The sequence below is a fragment of the Globicephala melas genome, chromosome 14 (genome assembly GCF_963455315.2).
Source record: "Globicephala melas chromosome 14, mGloMel1.2, whole genome shotgun sequence".
Lineage (NCBI taxonomy): Eukaryota > Metazoa > Chordata > Mammalia > Artiodactyla > Delphinidae > Globicephala > Globicephala melas.
Window position 1 is genome coordinate 39,690,450 of NC_083327.1, and position 19,487 is coordinate 39,709,936.

General features: G+C 38.8%; 1 protein-coding gene across 1 annotated transcript in view; it reads left to right on the forward strand.

The window, feature by feature from the left end:
• Positions 1-19,487, forward strand: part of FIG4 (FIG4 phosphoinositide 5-phosphatase) — a 137,038-nt gene that overhangs the window by 74,913 nt on the left and 42,638 nt on the right. The window contains exons 17-22 of the mRNA XM_030882838.3: positions 4,776-4,834; positions 7,145-7,292; positions 9,873-9,956; positions 11,730-11,925; positions 12,936-13,018; positions 15,098-15,184. Of these exons, the coding sequence (XP_030738698.1) occupies positions 4,776-4,834; positions 7,145-7,292; positions 9,873-9,956; positions 11,730-11,925; positions 12,936-13,018; positions 15,098-15,184 (657 nt within the window). The remainder of the gene's footprint in view (positions 1-4,775; positions 4,835-7,144; positions 7,293-9,872; positions 9,957-11,729; positions 11,926-12,935; positions 13,019-15,097; positions 15,185-19,487) is intronic.

A 19,487-nucleotide genomic window follows, 5' to 3' on the forward strand; every position in this document is an offset into this window, starting at 1 on the left:
TCAAAATTCCAAAAATTGGTTTTTGGCATCAACAATTGATACTCCTCATCCACAGTACTTATAAAGACTGTCAGATAAATTTCAGGGCTTTATTTTGGACTTTCCAGTTATTTTGATGACAGTTAAATCAGTATTATAATTCTCAGAAGGAATGAACAGTTTAGCCAGAGGCAGTAACCAGACAGGAGCATGGACGTCAGGGTAGAGCTGAGTTGGAATTTCTGCAAGTGTGTTACATCTGGAAAACTTGTTTTCTAAACATCTGGAAAACTTGTTTTCCCAACTGTAAAATGGGGACGACCATACACACCTCACAGGTCATTTTGAGGATTAAATGAGAAAATGGGCGGGAAGTACGTAGTACTGGGTCTGACACACAATCAACACAGTCCTGAAGCAGCCAGGTTCTGGAGAGACTGCCTGCGGTTAATACCTGTGTGACCAGAGGCAAGGTCCAGTTCTCAGTTTCCACATCAGCAAAATAGAGATAATGGTAGTGTCTGATGTGTAGGTTTTTCTGAGAATCAGATGAGATCGTATAAATCCTTAGCACATAGTAAGTCCAACAGGTGTTTGTATTGTTATTATTTTTTAAAGGGATTACATTCCCTAGTTGTAACATTTATTAAAAATCATATAGGATGGCCATAAAATCTAGAAACTTAGATAATATTTTATCACTTATAATATCAATGAACACTTTATTATGTATTCGCTTGTGTTTCCAGACTTGGTGACCATCATGTATTTTATACTGTGTTTACCAATGATTTATTCTGAAACAACATTTTTATTGAATGATAAGGGAAGGGGGGGAATAAACCTAGCTCTGCCTAAAGTTTGTCCAAACCAATCCTCTTGAGGTAACTACTTTTGTGACTCAAAACCCCATGTTTATTGATCTGTTCAAAACCACTGATTGAAGCTTTATTCTGAAATAGGTTAATATGTCATATATCATCTCAGATGCCATTTATTGAATGAGTGTTGATAATGTCACCAAGATATTTTTAGACTTTAAGCATTAATTATCTCATTGACTCAGAGTTGGGAGGCTTCCTGGCTCTATTCTCTGTCTGGTATGTGAGTTCCCTCTGTGTATTCCCAGACTATGCTTGTCTGGCCCTGGTTTGTCAACAGGGGCATGTCTGGTTGAGAGGTAGTTGTTTTCGGACAGTTCACTTACATGATTCTTCCTCATATCATGCCGATATCTACTTCTCTATAACTTTACCTAGTAATCTTAGTTCAACCCCTGAGACCTTGAGAACACAATTTCCTCATCCACTTGATAGTCTTTTAAATAGATGAAGACAAGTTCACATGTTCTCAAAATCTCTTCTTCTCCAGGTTAAAAATGGCTCCACTTTCTTAGCTGTTTCTCCTATACTGTAGTTCTAAGTCTGTTTAGCATTCGGAAGGCTCTCTTCTGTATTCCAGCCTATGTCAGTGCTCTTTTTAAACTCTGGTATCCAGACCTGGGTCCAATAGTAGTCAGAGTTTGGTCCGATTTGTGCCAACTGTTATGGGACCGTTGGTACCATTATTCCCCTTGTCCTGGATAATCTATTTTTTAATCATTAAGTGTAAGATTACATTAACTATTTTCAGTAATGCCATTGTAATGTTAATTCCTTGGGCTTCCTATCCATTGGGACTCCCAAGTCTTTTTAACATGTCCTACTGCCACGCCTTATCTGTGCCGTCTTGTCATGCTTGTATATGCTTTGCCTGCTTCCAAAAAAAGTATGTAAATATATATCCTTTTTATTAACTCTTTCCTCGAGTTTTGTAGCTTCTTCAGAATTAATCAGCTGGCCATCTTGATCCTACAAGTCCTTGATGACGTAGGGTAAGTCCTTGAATAGAGTAGGGTAGATGGCAGAGCCCTGTGGGATACCATCGCACAACTCCTTCCACCTTAACATTGTTTTGTGATGTTTGGTTGGAATCATTTAGACAGCTGTAACTTACTATGCTGTCAACGCTTGACTGTCCTGTCATCCTGCTCACATTTCTCTGTATTGTTCACATGTATCAATATCAACTTGGCTTTGCTCAAGTCCATATATATTATTTCAGAGGGCTCCCAAGTTTACTAGGGGAATTAAAGAGTCTTTTAAGATCTTTCTAACCTTTCTATGTGAGCCAGTGGAATTGAACACTCTTAATACTGGGGACTAAAAAAGAGAAAAGAAGCTGACTTACTAGGTATTTATGCAAAGGAGGAAGTGGCACCAACCTGTACTCTCCTGTCCTCTGATACCTGGTCCCAAAGCAGATTTCTGTCCCAGTGCAGGTGCTCTTCCTCTGGGTGAAAGTGCCTGGTGGGTCGGGTGATGAAGGTCCCCCAGTCCTGGGTTCAGTCCTCTTAGATGCCCTCCTCGTCCATCCATCTCAGCCCAGCTTCCCCAGGGCAGGTATTTCTTTGGGCTTCTTTGCTTGAGACCCACTCAGAAGAGTTGGACCTTTATTATTTATTTGTTTGTTTGTTTATGCCTCACCGTGCAGTATGTAAGATCTTAGTTCCCTGACCAGGGATTGAACCTGTGCCCCCTGCACTGGAAGCGTGGAGGCTTAACCACTGGGCCATCAGGGAAGTCCCAGAGTTGGACTTTTAAAAAAGTATTGTTAAGTTGCTTTATCTTGCTTAGGGAGATACAGTCTAGTAATATTAAAAAAAAAATTATGGCCTGGTCTCAAAGCACTAATACTAAAAAAAAAGCACTAATTAAGATGATCCTCTTAATTCTTTTTCTCCACATGGTACATTCTGAGTTAAAACACGTTCTTTATAATGTTTACTTCTTTTTCCTAAGTAAGCTCATTGTGTGCACCATTTTTTAGGAAATTACTTAATGCAAGCAGATACATTCTCTTGCTCATGTGCGAATTCTCTCTCTCTCTCTCTGACACACACACACACATCCATGTCTTTTTCATTCCCCTGATCCGATAGTCTGAATAGCCTGGTGTGGCTTGTTTTTGTGAATAGATGTGGATTCATAGAAGCCACTGGTCATCTTTTTAGGTTACTCACAGTATGTCTCTAGTAAATATTTGTTTCATTATCTCGCCTGCACTGACATCACACTTATCGCTGTACAGTTTTTGGAATCTTTCACCCTCTCACTTTTGAACATCAAGACTGCATTTGCCCATTCCCATTGTCAGTTCTGTTCTTCACTGTTTCTTAAAAGATTATTGATCTCAACTGTACCAGGACACTTGAGTGCTCTTAGAGAGGTTCTACTGCTTCCTTCCACCTCTTAGGCTGTGCACAGTTCCCTCTTATCTTGTGTATTTCTCTTTCCAGCATGAAACTTACTATGCCTGGTGAAGATGGAAACAATACTGGAATTAAGTAGCTCTATAGTCTCTGTCATTATTTTCAACAGGGCATTTCTAACATATAGAGCAGTACTTGATACACAGTAGGTGCTTAATAAATGTTGAAAGACTGAATGAATTCTCTGTAAGCAGCAGACTTATCCCTGTTCTGTTCTTTTCATGCTTTTAAAGCCTTGCTATTCAAAAAGTAGTCTAAGGACCAGCCCCTTTGGCATCACTGGGAGCTTGTCATAAATGCAGATTCTCAGGCCCCACCTGCTGAATCAGAATCTGCCTTTTCACAGAATCTCCAAGTGATTTTTGTGTGTACACTGATTTTGAGAAGCGCTGCTCTAAAGCATAACTTCAGTCTCAAGGCAAAACTTTAGGAGTCTTTGCTGTTCTCATAGTACTACCCACCTTACCCCCACAGGTCACTAGGCTCCCCGGCTCTTGTTGGTCATCCTTGGTCACGTATCTGCTTGCCATCTCTAGGAGAGTTCTCTACGTTGCCTATTTCCTTTAAATACTCCCCATTCATCATAATCGGGGTTATTCAAGGTCGTAATGTCAACATTTTATTTTTAGAAAGCCTTTCATTTATTTTAAATGATCTTTTAGCATTTTTGGCTGTAGGCTCTTTTTTCTGAACCTTTTGAAAATCTGTTTTTTTTTAAATTTGATATCCCATTTTACATCATTCCCCTTCCTAGCTCTCATTAGCTTTGATATAGCATTTTCCTCATAAATATCCATTTCATCAGAATTTGATTTAGAATTAAATTCAGTGTTCAGAGAAAAGGCAGTTCAGGATCCTTTCAGATTCTCTGAGTTTTCTAGCAGACCTCCAGATGATTGAAATTCCCAGCCTTACTCTGACTGGCCTCTATAATCAAGTAGTGAATGTTTACAGTTAAAGATTAACAGGGGCTATACTATTTTTTAAGGAAATTTGTTCTTTAGGCTTATCCATTTACTTAATGATTTTGCTGAACTGTTTAACCATATACACAGACCCAGACACATAGAGCAGAGTAGAAAAAGTAATCTAACTCTGAGATAACTACGCGCAGGAGAATCCTACTTGTAGGACTTGGGTCGCAGTCCCGCTGCTCACCGGGGGGCAGGGTAATAAAGTACAGTAAACAGCAGCTCATAGAGTCTGGCTTAGTATACCCAAATCATTTTTAGCTAAAAGTAGGTAACATCACAGCACCTTGACTCTCAGACGTGTACATGGCATTTTTGTAGATCTGTGATGTAGTTGAAACAAGAAGGGGTTGGGAAAGGAAAGAACATGTTGAAGACCTACTGTGCCAAAAGCTTCACAGCCGTGTTTTTAAAAGCATCTTACTCTAGACCATACACCCTTTTATCCAGTGAATTGTAGAAAATCTACATTTACATTTGGGCCATCTTATCTCTTTTTTTTTTTTTTTTAATAGTTATACTTACTGGTGGACACCAGAGGTAATAAAACATTTACCACTGCCTTATGATGAAGGTAGGTATACTGTTTCTCTTTTAGTTTTTATACTAATATGTTTTGGAATTATTCTTAAATGAGCTTGATGCATTCAATTCTTTGCATATAATATTTTATTAGAAAGAAATGAATGACTACTCGCTGTTACGTTGCTATTACAATAGATAGGAGATTGTAACATCTTAGCTTTTTTAAAAAAAAATTTTATTGGAGTATAGTTGATTTATAATGTGTTAGTTTCAGGTGTACAGCAAGTGAATCAGTTAAATATACATCTGCTCTTCTTTTTTTTTTAAGATTCTTTCCCCATATAGGCCATTACAGAGAATTGAGTAGAGTTCCCTGTGCTATACAGCAGTTATCTATTTTATATATAGTAGTGTGTATATGTCAGTCCTAATCTCCCAATTTATCCCTCCCCCCTACTCCCCTGGTAACCACAAGTTTGTTTTCTACATCTGTGACTCTACTTCTGTTTTGTAAATAAGTTCACGTGTACCTTTTTTTAAATTCCACATATAAGTGATATCATATGATATTTGTCTTTCTGTGTCTGACTTATTTCATTCAGTATGACAGTCTCTAGGTCCATCCATGCTGCTGCAAATGGCATTTGTTCTTCTTTATGGCTGAGTAATATTCCATTGTATCTATGTACCCCATCTTCTTTATCCATTCCTCTGTTGATGGACATTTAGGTCGCTTCCATGTCCTGGCTATTGTAAATAGTGCTGCAGTGAACATTGGGGTACAACATCTTAGCTTTTTTTTTTTTTTCTCCATCAGAGGCATAGCATTTTACTTTCAATCAGGATTCAAACCTAGTACAGAAACATTTATACCAAAAGGTAAATTTGTTCAAAAGGTAGAAATTTAATATAAAGATCATTTTGGAGGTTGTATACCCGACAGAGGAGCCACCAACTGCATCTGGAGTTCCTTACACGCGCTCTGTGTACCATTCATCACTGTCACACTCTGAGGAGCTCCTAATCTGCCTCCTAAAACCTTCCTCCAGCCTCAGAGAGGAGAGGAGTGAACTCCTCAGAGGGAACGCACTCAAGATTATAACTCCGGGCCACAGAATTTCCTCTGATCTTTCAGGAGGAAAACAGTAAATAGAATTAATTAATGAATTAATTAAAATTTTGAATTGCCTCCCCAAATTGCAAGCATTTATAGTTGGGAAGTTCTAATTTTTTTTTTTTTTACATCTTTATTGGAGTATAATTGCTTTACAATGGTGTGTTAGTTTCTGCTTTATAACAAAGTGAATCAGTTAAGGGCAGAGATTGTGTTATACTTTTATCTAAGTAGCCTGATATGTTATATTGTATCTTACAGTTATTAGGTATGTCCCTCAAATGTTTAGTGTATATAATATATTAGTTCATCATTTAAAATTAGTACTTGATGTATGTCTAGATATTTGGGGGGAATGGGGAGGAAGTGAAGACCCATTCACAAGGAGAAATAAAAACTTTTCCTCTATCTAAGCAGTGAAAAAAAGTACAGATGTGTGTATAAAAGTACATTTTAGTCACTGAAGTTTAAATTATCAATTTGTCAGAAAGGCAGGAAAATTTTTATATTAAAAGAATATAATTTGTTCCCAAATTAAATAATTGACCAGTTTGCAATAGAGTTTATTCTTGATTCTGTTACTGATTCCTCTGACCACGGGCAAGCCAGTTTTCCCAGTTGTGAAAGGATATTAAGATCTATTGCCAATCTGGAACATTCCAGTTGAGGACTCCATCTAGTCATGGTTGACCATCCCAACTTTGGGTGGTGAAGGCCATAAAGTAAAAAAGGTTGCAAATGACTTTCGGTTCTTAATAAATTATTAATTAACTTCTAAAAAGTATTTGTTACCTTGAAATTCTGGGCAAAATCATAACTCACATTGCTAAGATTTGGTTGTTCTGGGAAAAAGGATAGGACTTCAACAGCCTAATATTGCCCGTAAATAGGATTTGAAATATAAAGGAAAATTTAGTGAAATTGCATAATTTTTATCTAGAAGGCAGAGGGTATTTATTTAAGAGCAAAAAGGAATTTAAAGAACTGAATAATTGGATTTCTAAAATAATTCCCCACTCCTACCCCCCTTCCAGAGGTCCCCACCTCCTTAGAGTTTGTCACGCTCAGCTTTGCAGTATATATTCTGTGCACATATGTTGTTCCTCTTCCAAGTGTGAAAGTGCCAGAGGTAGGAGCTGAACTTGTTCAGTGCGCTCCACTCTCTGTGAACACAGTTGATATTACAGAAATATTTGAGAGATGTAATCTAAAGGCTTTAAGAGTAACAGGCAGTATCTCTCTTAGTTATCTGTGCTGCAAACTTAAAGAAGTTGATAGTGAAGAAGTTTCACAAATACGAAGAGGAGATTGACATCCACAACGAATTTTTTCGACCATACGAGCTGAGTAGCTTTGATGACACCTTTTGCTTGGCTATGACGAGTTCAGCGCGGTATGTTGTGAGTTCTCTGAAACTGGAAGAATTGGGGAGCTATAGTTTTCCTAGTTTGTACAGCTATATCTTACTTTACTCGGAATCTGTTCTGTAAGCCCGCTAGCAGGTGGTTGTCCAGCCTCTGAATTCCTCCTGCGATTGGGAGCCCGCTACTCAGGAGGCTGTCCTTCTACAGTTAGACAACTGGAGTTAAATTCTTCTCTTAGATAAGTTGAAATCTGCCTCCCTTCGGTCCTAATTTTTCATTTGGAATAAACTCAGCTTCTTAAGTTGAACTTAGAAATTGAGAGCCAGCATAAATTAGTGGACAAAAGGCATAGTCTTTGGTATTAGAAAGGCCGGAATGTGAATCTTAGACCAGCCATTGCCTACCTGTGTGACCTGGAGAAAATTATCCAACTTATGTGAGTCTGTTTCTTCACTTCATATAGAGAGGGGTGTGTATCACACCGTCACACATGCACCAAGTGCCTAACATAGTACCTGGCACAGGTGGGTTACTAATAAATGGTGACCCTTATTATATTACTGTTTTTATTAGGCACAGGACAAGTCTAGTTCCTCTTCTGTGTGATAGCCCTCTAGATATTTGAGAAAGCAATATTAATTTTTTTCAGGGTAAATATCCTTCTTTCTTTCATAACTCATATGACATTGTTTATAGACATCTCTCCACCTTTGAACATACTTCATTTTTCTGTCTCTTTTCGAGTTTGGCGGAGCCTTTTAGGAAGATGATGGTACTAGATTAAGAAAATTAGGCAAAGAAAATCAGTTTTTGATCATTATGTTTTATACTAAAGTTTACATTTTTGTACTTACATTTTGTATTTTTCATTTACTTCAAATGTGATATATGTATGCCTAAACTTAACATGGTACATGTGGAAACATATTCCATGGTTTGTTTCCTAGAAATCACTCTATATTTTGCTTCAGTTTCAGATAGAAAGTTTGGAATTTTCACTTGCTTCATTTTCAGTTACCTTGTTAAAGTTTAGCAGTTGTAACTGTAAGGTTATTGTCATTTTCCAGAATTTTTCAACTCAGCAAAAGGTGAATGATATTACTTATATGTGTATGTACAGATATACAATCGATTTTATTTATTGGCAGCAGTTAATGCTCTGTAAAGTTCCTGCAAATACTGAGTTAGAGAACACTGAACCACTGCTCTTAGGAGAAATACAGGGTTAGTTTCCTGAAAACATCTGGTCATAACATTTTCCTCAACCAATCAGTACGTAATCTTATTTTGTATGCTTCTGTTAAAGATACCTTGTATAATATATATTGTCAATTCATTAACATTGATCTCACAGCCAACAGCACTATAACTCAGGCCTGAATGAAGCTTCTCTAACTCATGTATTTTCTCTGTAACATACAACTTTCTTCTGCTTAGAAACACCAGGCAACTTCCGCACTATGCGTGGGGGCCATTTTAGACAGTGAAATCTCCAAAAAGCACAAAAATGTGAAAAATATGGCACTAAATAGACTGTGAAAAGGACACTTGTTTTCAGTATGAGAGCTAAAGCAAGAAGGCAGAGTGTCACCTTGTTCTCCCTTGGTTGGGAATGTGAGCGTTGGGTTACTCTAATTTTTCACTGCCCTGCACATGCGCTTGTCTGCGAGTGATCACAAAAGCTCTGAGTGTTGCCTTTGGGATTACAAATAAATTTTAGTGAGTAAGCAGATTCTCAAATATGGCATCCACAAATAATGAAGATGGACTGTGTATGTTCAAAAAGAAAGAAAGAAAAATTAAACCACTTGCATTTTGAAAACAACATTTTCAAACTGTTAAGTAGGCATTTTGAGTCAGATTCAATATTACTTTCTTTTCCTTCAAAAAATGTAATATTGAATCACACACTTGGAGAAGTATCCTTGCCAGAAGTTATGAGTCTTATCTGCATAAATCATGCAACTGTTGCCTTTTTGGCATCTGTTAAAGGGCTTCAGCGGTAATAGTAAAGTAGGCCCTGTATCGTGAGGAAGTAGCTTCAGCTTATCTCAGTAAGTGGTAAATTAACAGTTTCTATTTAAAGTGTTCCAACAGTGTTTTAATGAATTAACCCCAGCCTAATGAGGTAGGTGTTGATACTTCAATTCATACCACTGCGTTTTTGATCATTATGTCCGCCTCCTTAGGTGGTATTGTGTAATAAAAACATTGTCCATAAAACTGAGCAGCTAAATGTCTTGCCATTGGTTTTATGAGTTTAATTTTACCCGAAAACGAATTCGTGATATACAACCAGAGGGTATGCATCTTAGCAGTAATTCAGATGCCAACTTGCCTCCAGTAAACAAAATCTTAAATTCAAAACTATTGGGTCTCTTAATCAGAGAAAATTCACAGTGAGGACTGCTAACATTGAAGTTACTGAGTACCATTAGTTCATGGGGTTTTATGGCCCAGATTACCTAAACTCCCCTGATTATTTGGCTTAGAATATATATACCTCCTAGGGCTAAGAAGGAATCGTGTAAGAATGTGAATTGAGATGGAAGTAGACAGTCCTCTGGATGGACAGTGATTCACATGGAATTTTTTTCCCCTTTCTTCAGTGACTTCATGCCTAAGACTTTTGGCATTGATCCAAGTCCGTTTACAGTGCGTAAGCCAGATGAAACCGGAAAATCAGTATTGGGGTAAGATTTGCATATAGAATGAAATTTTAAAGATTCATGTAAAATAATATAGCGCTTACAATATAATTTCCACCAAAAACTAATAACTTCAAGTCACATAGTTTGGAGCAGTCCATTCACTGCATTTATACAGGTAGCTTTTTTATAGCACTGGGATCATTAAAAAGCGTTAGACACTGAAAGTATAATTCACGGGAATTCCAGCAACACGATGCATTTTACTATTTTAAATCAGGAGTTTCACAGATGGCATAAAGGCAGGTAGCAGATATTATGTATGTCCTTTAATAACTCAGCATCCTGTTTCCCACAACATAAAATACTTAGGTAAAAATTTATATTAGTTGTATTTATTTTCGTTGGCATCCTGAGGCAACATTAAAGCAAATGCTCAGAGGACTTAATAGATTTTCTGTGTATTACTGTAACATTGTTTTGGGGATGACTGCTATTATATGCAATAATATGAGGAAGAGAACAAACCATGTTTACAGTCTTTATGCTTTGAGACTGGAATGAAATGTGTTCTAGCGTAAGAATCTCTGTTACTGCCACTGACCTGAATAATCCCAGTGATAAGATTTCTCCTAGGCCCTGGGCAGAAACCCTGGCCAGCCTGTAGATTCTGAGTCCTAATTGTATTTGGGAGTGTGTACAGGGGCCTAATTGGATTCTAGCTACGTGTGATTTATACAATGAGATATATATTACTGTTTTCCAGATACACCATTTATGTGGCTTAAATATGTGGCCTTAAATAGCTGCATGTTAAGCCCTGGACCAGATGCTAAGAGGAATTTAAAAGAAGGTTAACATCCTCAGGACATTTAGAATTTAAGGAGTTCCTGGAACAAATATGTAAATGATCAGCTCTATTAGTGTATAGTACTGAAATGTATCAACTTTAATTTTTAGTTGCAGAAAGTCAGAAATGAATTTATTTTCTGTAATATCTAACCCGTGGTTAGATAGTATTGCATGTTTCTTTACTAGAAAATGCAGAATATTATGGTATTTTAAGTCCCTTGCAGAAAATTTTTTAAAGTAAGAGTAAAATATTAAATATATTTAATATTTTTCATAAACACCAAAAATATTACCATAAAATGTTTTCTGAATTAAAACAACATTCTTACTACTCTCAAATTTGGCACTAAAATAGAAGTAAATAAGTGTGGGCTTTTTCTATGTTTTTCCCCCCATCTACTCCCTATTATTAGAAGGAATGTTCAGAAAATATAGTTATTTAGTAATAAAACAATTTAAAATCTTAGTTTATATTCATCATTTGCTCATTACTTTGGTACAAGTAATCAGCTGCCACTGTGATTGCTAAAAATTCATAGGAGGGACAGAAATATACATGGATTTGGCTATCGACCCATTCTTGAAGCTTCTACAAATTGTAGGTAATTTTACTAATATCTCAAACATAATAGTCTTCTATTATGGTATTATAAATTTTGAAAATACTGATTTCACTTACCAAAGGAAGACACAGTAGCCAAGTGGTGAAAAGACTTTTCTGCACACTACAAGCACATACTTGTTTATTTTCTGAATTTATAACAAAGCTTAAATTCATATAAGGTCAGCACGTACATGATAAAATATTAAACTTTTCCCTTTAGCACAACTTGAATCCAGAAGCTGGCTCCTCATGGTCATTTTCTTATGCTTCACCAGGACTAAGGCTTTGGGACACAGCGATACACAGTAAGCGTTGAGGGTTCGGTTTACAGATGGTTCACATCCGTATTCATCTTTTTAAAGAAACAAGAGCAACAGAGAAGAAGCTGTGTTACAGCGGAAAACGGCCGCCAGTGCCCCACCGCCGCCCAGCGAGGAGGCCGTGTCCAGCAGCTCTGAGGACGACTCCGGGACCGACCGGGAGGAGGAGGGCTCCGTGTCCCAGCGCTCCACGCCAGTGAAGATGACTGACACGGGCGACAGTGCCAAAGTGACGGAGGTCAGGGGCCGAGGAGAGTGTGCAGTCCGGCATGAGGCTCATCTCCAAAATCCCACTTTCAGTTAAAAGGCTGAGAGCAAGAAAAAGTCACATTACCTCACTCATACCTTTCTAATGCACAGTGTTGCAGGCACTGCAGAGATGAATACATTTGACAAAGACATTACTGAAAATGGTTTCTGAAACTGGTGTTTTTGCTTCCATGTGTAACAGTAAATTTCTTGTCACTTCAGAATTCTTAAGAGAATCCTGTCCCTCTTTGAGCAGCCCATCCACTTATTACTTTGGTACATTAGCCCATCCGTTTATTCCCTTGCTCAGCACATGGTTGGAATGCAGGGTTTGAATCTAGGCCTCACAATCTTTGCATAACCCCAGTGGGAAGTTCATCCTGTTCAATTTGACATTACCAATAAATTGAGGGGAAACAAAAGGCAAGTAAACCACAGAAGAACCAAATTTAGCTTTTGGGAAATTTGCTTTCTAGAAATGGCCAAAAGTCATTAAAGCTAGACGCGTTGCCATGGGTTGAGGTTGGCAAACTACAACCTATTGGCCAAAACATCCTGCTGCCTGTTTTTGTAAATAAAGTTTTATTTACAACCAGCCATGCCTATTTACAGCCATACCTATTTGTTTATATATTGTCTATGGCTGCTCTTGCCCTATAACAGCAACAGAGTTGAGTAGTTATGGCAGAGACAGTATGACCCAAAGAACCTAAAATATTTACTGTCTGGCCCTTTACAGAAAATGTTTGCCAACTTCTGCACTATACAAAAGCAATTAGTAATTACCTAATAGTTTTTTACCCTAAAATAAACTATTTTAGTGAAAATGAAGTCAGATTTTAAAAAACCATTAACTGAGAAATTTAATGAACCAGGTTGAAGAAACATTGTGATTGCCTTTGTGGGAAAATTCACAGGTTCATTTTCTTCATCTTTGGAAATTATTAAGATTCTAGATGTCTAAAACTTCTTCCTGGTTCCCTTTTCTTTTGACCCCAGAATGTGGTCCAGCCCATGAAAGAGGTGTATGGAATCAACCTCTCAGATGGCCTCTCAGAAGAAGATCTCTCCATTTATTTAAGGTAAAGTATTTTCATGAGAGATTAAGGACAAATGCAAATGTAATACAATACCTTATATCTAGTGTAACGTTTAAAAATTGAAAATAGTCAACAATACAGAAGGAAGTGAATTCCACTTGGAATAAAATAGTAGCATTTAGGTCAAATTCTGAAACAATTTATATTTGGAGTTAAAGGCCTACTTACTGCCTGAGACTCTCAGGGCCCCTCAGTGATAAAAATTTATGATGCTTACATGTATTTTCACTGCCCATAAGCTGCAAACTGAAGTTTAAATACATCTCTGCATTCCTGCATTAACAAATCCTCAAGATCAAGTACCTTCTTACAGAACGAACTTGGGATACAGACAACTGAGGACCTTGTATTCCCTTCAGCTCGGGGTTGGGGTGGAGAGCTGCTGGTGGGAGTGGAGGCTGAGGAGGGAGAAGGAAGCAGTGATGTAGGGGCACCAATGCAGAATGTTATCGACCTTTATTGGGAAGACCTGGCTAAAAGGAGGCGATCTACCAAAAGGTATTCCCTGAAATCACGTATGTAATTTTGTGTGTCTGTGTGCGCTTGCAAAGATTCATAGTTATCAGATTCTCAAAAGAACTCCTCGCCTAGAAATCCTTAAAACCCTGACGAGACCACTGTAAACGCCCCCTCAACCTAATGTATGCATTAAGAAGACTTAATTATTGCAGGTGAACATGGACCCACTTCATCTAAGTTTGGCTTATGTAAACTGTAATATAAATGAGCACTAACCTCCAGGTCTTTTTTAAGGAGGGTATTTGTTTTGCAGAATCCATTGAACTGGATATTTTCAGCTCTCTGCTTCATACTAGTAAGATCTGCTGTAGAATATGTGAAATATAAAAATGTATGGCATTTCTTGACTACAGAAGCACTGGTATGACTGTGCATCACTGTCTTACTGGAAGCCAACTGAGTCGTTCAGAACTCAGCCACACCCTCCTCACTCCTGGATACACAGACATGCATGACATTCATACAGCTGTCACACTCCGTAGCTCAACTCTTTAGCAGTTAGTTGAAGTGGGCCTTCATGAGCAGCATGATCTGGAAGAACGATTTATCTGGGGTTAGTGACTGAGTAATATGACTTTATTGCAGAGAGCATAAGTGTACATGTCAAGGCTGTTCACTTGCTGAAGATAAAAGTTTGGATAAGAGTAATCAAAGTTTTTTATAGTGCTGTACTGATCGAATAATTGGTAGTTTCTTCAGCACTTTTCCTGACTTTTAAAAAAACCTCATAAAAACTACAAACTGCATCCCTGAGGGGAAGATGGGTGCATGTAGCCCAGGCCACACTTCAGATGGGTACACTTGAGAAATATCAGTGGCCCATTGCCAGGCATCCTCTTACCTTGCCGAGCTGGCCTGGGGCGAGTCCCTTTGGCCTTAGCTGCAGGTCTGGATTAGTGTCGTTGGAGGCTTCTCTGAGGGGGATGGTGGGGGGACAGTGGTGCTCAGCAGGTGGTCTCCTTAGTCCCCTCCAGCTCAGATGAAAGTACTCTTCCGAGCGGCTGGCGTATATATACCCGGGGATTCCTGTGGTTTCCTGAGGAAACCAACTCCATGCCCTGGGTGCTTACAGCATCGTTGCTCCAGGAGATGGATCCCTAGCCCGATCTGGCATTTCCTTGTTGTTTGTCTCACTGCAGACATCCCCGTCCCTGCCACTGCCTCACGTTTCCCCATGCTTCCTGCTGCTGTCACCCTTAGATATGCGAGGCCTTACAAGATCATCTCCCTGGCTTCAGGAACATTTTGGCTCAAGTTCTGTATCACGTTTGAGTAAACGGGATGCAATGAAATACACGTTTTGTTTCATTCCTATGTCCATGGTTACGACTTACATTTTAACCCATTCCTCCTTTACTTCTCATAAACCCACTCTAACATCAGGCAGTCATTTATAAATCGAGTCTCGTGTCACATAGGGTACTCTTGCATGCTTTTCTGACATAAGCATATAACTGTCGTTTGAAGGCCCATATCATTTTGTGCAATCTACTGAATTTGTGGCGGGTAGTTCTTTAGCTTTTTATCTGTTATAATTTGTAGATTTGTGCAGCTGGGGCAGAGTCAACATAAACAAGACAAGAGCAGCCAGCAGTTCTGTTCCAGGTGCCCAGATGGAGTTATAAAATTGTAAGTACTAGATTAGACTTGTAAAAAAAAAAAAAAAAACTTTGTATTCATGCCATTCGGGGTGCTTTTTTTTAAGACTTTATGAGAAAGACATTGTCTTGTCCCCAAATTAGTACAAGCACTAAAGCATCTCCTCCTGGTGTAATACCGTATCCGAGGAAAACTGGGCAGCTGTGGGGATGGGGAAAAGGTTGGGAGCCTTGCCTTGCCTTTGGAGGTGGGACTGGAGTTGGTGGGGATTTTCCTCCAGAAACTCTGCTCTCCAGTGGATAGCAGTGGGATGTAAAAACAGCTCTGACCCTGGAGACAGGCTCCTCAAATTCAGTGCAAGACCCTTGAGGGCAGGAGTGGTTTGTCTTTTCTAGCTCTATCTTCACCAGTTCTGTTAACTTGCTGTTTAGTGAATAACTTGGAGTTTAGTAAATTCTTAAATAAATAGAACTAGGTTCATATCCTGACTTAACACTCTGCGACTTCTTTTTTTTTTTTTTACCTTGAGCAAGTAACTTAAGTCCTGTGGGGCTCAGTTTCTTTGTCTGCAAAATGGGTTAATGGTAGCACCTGCTTCATAGGAGGATGGTGGGGCTGAAATGAAATCATGCATGCAAAGTGCTGAGATCAGTGTCTGGAATACGTCCTCAGTACGTTGTGATCATCACCATTGTCCCTTTCTTCTTCCTATTTGTCATTGTTCTCTGCTTGTTGGGACCAAACAAAGCAAAGGTTGTGACCAGGAGTGGCTCCTGATGCCATATGATCAGCTGAGTTTCCTCTATAAAAAGGGGTCACTGTGGTGATTAAATGAGGTAGGATATGCAAGGCATCTAGATCAGTATCTGGCACAGAGTTGACATTTAGTAAATGTTCTCTTCCCTTTTCTTGGTACAACTTTATCAGTTTGTTTAGTAAATTATTTGATAGATACTGACTGCCTGACTTCTCCATGTACTACATCTGCGTGTTCCTAATTGTTAAGAGGCTACTATAGTGATCCAGGCAAAGACTGGTGCCTTAGAGAATAGTGGCTGGGAGGATTTTGGAAATGGGATGAATCTAGGAAATATTAAAAAGTGAAATAGACTGGATAGTGAAATAGTTGGGTATGGGGAAAAGGCCTTACCGAGGATGGCCGTTAGGTTTTTTGGAAACAATATGTTTGATTCATTCATTCATTTAGCAAATAGGTATTGAATACCTATTCGGACCTGTGTTAGGACCATGGACAGCTGCCATTTATCAAGGTAAGGAGCACCGTAGGAGGAACCTGTTTGCCTTTCAAGGGGGATCAAAGTGGCCATGTTTAGGAGGCAGTTGAATCAACTGATCTGGAACTCAGAAAAGAGCCTCTGGGAATGTGAATGCATGTTGGTGATAATTAAAGTCTCTGGTTAAAGATGACACCACTTAGGAAAAGAGAATAACAGAGTGAGAAAAGGTCTACAGCTGAGTCTTGAGGGGATCTGAGTTTAACGCTGAGGAGAGAGAGATGGCTAATCAGAGAAGGGGAAGGAAAACCAAGACTGTTTTATCACAGCCTCCAAAAGGACTATTTATCCCTTCTTTCTCTCCCCTTCACTATTTTTTTTTCTCTTTTTTAAAAAACATATGAACAGGCTTCCCTGGTGGCACAGTGGTTGAGAGTCCGCCTGCCGATGCAGGGGACATGGGTTCGTGCCCCGGTCCGGGAGGATCCCACATGCCGCGGGGCGGCTGGGCCCGTGAGCCAAGGCCGCTGAGCCTGCGCATCTGGAGCCTGCGCTCCGCAACGGGAGAGGCCACAACAGTGAAAGGCCCGCGTACCACAAAACAAAAACAAAAACAAAACATATGAACTCCTATTAACTTAGAGACAGTTTTTCTTTCGTAGATCTAATTAGCATATGGAAGTATGAGCTCCCAAATGAACTGATAAATATGTGGCCAAAGAAGGAAAGTATTTCAATGTGTTAGTAAAGTAAGAGACTCTGTTAACCAAATTATTCAAATGATTCTTCCATTAAAATAGTATGGCACAACTTAGGAGGAGCAGGTGATGAAGTGAATATAGCATTACAACATAAAAGGAAAACATGTTCCCACATTTCCTTCCACACTGTGTCTACTTTGATCTGTAATTGGTCTTGCTGTTAAGTTACTTTTAAATTCCTTTTCTCAAAACATTTAGTGTTTGCGTTTCTGCGTCTTAGCACAGATGAAAACCATGTGAATCTAGGATTTTTTTTTAACGTTTTCCACTTAATTAGTAAAGAATCGAACATGAGTGTGTCTTGGTGCAGCATCTTCAGCAGGATAACAAAGAGCTTGGTAGGCTCTGCATTATGTTGTCATGGCAACTGCCCGAGAGTGTTGTTTTTTGGTGTGTGTGCACGCGTGCTTTAAATTGAAACTGTAACGAGGTTCTTAAAATGTCAGCTCTTCAATTTTAAATTTCTAAAGCTATGCCAAAACCAAGAGAAATTAGATTTATATGAGATCCTGGAAATTCTCATCTTATTATGTTTTGGGTTCTGGTATTTTTTAAAATATATTGATAGTAAGTTTATTTTAAGTTTATATACATATATATGTATCAACTCATCTCTGGACAATTCATAATCTTACCAGTTTTTCTTGAAATTATGAGGCAAACCAATACTCCTTTTCTAAATATGAGGTATACAACAACCAATGTAAAATATATTGACAGTAAACAATAGGCAAGGAGCCAGTGGATTAGGGGCTCCTGAAGCAGAGGTGCAGAAACCTGCATGGGGAGCTGGGCACGGTCACCCAAGCTCTTGCAGGACATTTCTTAGAAGCGGATGTTAAACCCCAAACTAGTCAATGTCTGCACCGGCAGCCCAAACACTCATAGCTGTATTCTGTGAGTGTGACCCTCTCTTTGATTCATGCCACTTCCTAGGTGTATGGGTGGTGATTAGGGAGAAATGACATCAGCCAACATTTCCTGAGCAGTGTGTGATGGGCACTATGCTATGTACCTTAATCTATATTAATTCAATTCTCACAGTAACTCTAGGAAGTAGGTCTTTTTTTTTCTTTTCATTTTAACATCTTTATTGGAGTATAATTGCTTTACAGTGGTATGTTAGTTTCAGCTTCACAACAAAATGAATCAGTTATATATATACATATGTTCCCATATCTCTTCCCGCTTGCGTCTCCCTCCCTCCCACCCTCCCTATCCCACCCCTCCAGGCGGTCACAAAGCACCGAGCTGATCTCCCTGTGCTATGCGGCTGCTTCCCACTAGCTATCTACCTTACGTTTGGTAGTGTATATATGTCCATGCCTCTCTCTCGCTTTGTCACCGTTTACCCTTCCCCCTCCCCATAGCCTCAAGTCCATTCTCTAGTAGTAAGTCTGTGTCTTTATTCCTGTTTCACCCCTAGGTTTTTCATGACATTTTTTTTTCTTAAATTCCATATATATGTGTTAGCATACGGTATTTGTCTCTCTCTTTCTGACTTACTTCACTCTGTATGACAGACTCTAGGTCTATCCACCTCATTACAAATAGCTCAATTTCATTTCTTTTTATGTCTGAGTAATATTCCATTGTATATATGTGCCACATCTTCTTTATCCATTCATCCGATGATGGACACTTAGGTTGTTTCCATCTCTGGGCTATTGTAAATAGAGCTGCAATGAACATTTTGGTACATGACTCTTTTTGAATTATGGTTTTCTCAGGGTATATGCCCAGTAGTGGGATTGCTGGGTCATATCGTAGTTCTATTTGTAGTTTTTTAAGGAACCTCCATAGTGTTCTCCACAGTGGCTGTATCAATTTACATTCCCACCAACAGTGTAAGAGGGTTCCCTTTTCTCCACACCCTCTCCAGCATTTATTGTTTCTAGATTTTTTGATGATGGCCATTCTGACTGGTGTGAGATGATATCTCATTGTAGTTTTGATTTGCATTTCTCTAATGATTAGTGATGTTGAGCATTCTTTCATGTGTTTGTTGGCACTCTGTATATCTTCTTTGGAGAAATGTCTATATAGGTCTTCTGCCCATTTTTGGACTGGGTTGTTTGTCTTTTTGTTATTAAGCTGCATGAGCTGCTTATAAATTTTGGAGATTAATCCTTTGTCACTTGCTTCATTTGCAAATATTTTCTCCCATTCTGAGGGTGGTCTTTTCATCTTGTTTATGGTGTCCTTTGCTGCGCAAAAGCTTTTAAGTTTCATTAGGTCCCAATTTGTTTACTTTTGTTTTTATTTCCATTTCTCTAGGAGGTGGGCCAAAAAGGACCTTGCTGTGATTTATGTCATAGAGTGTCCTGCCTATGTTTT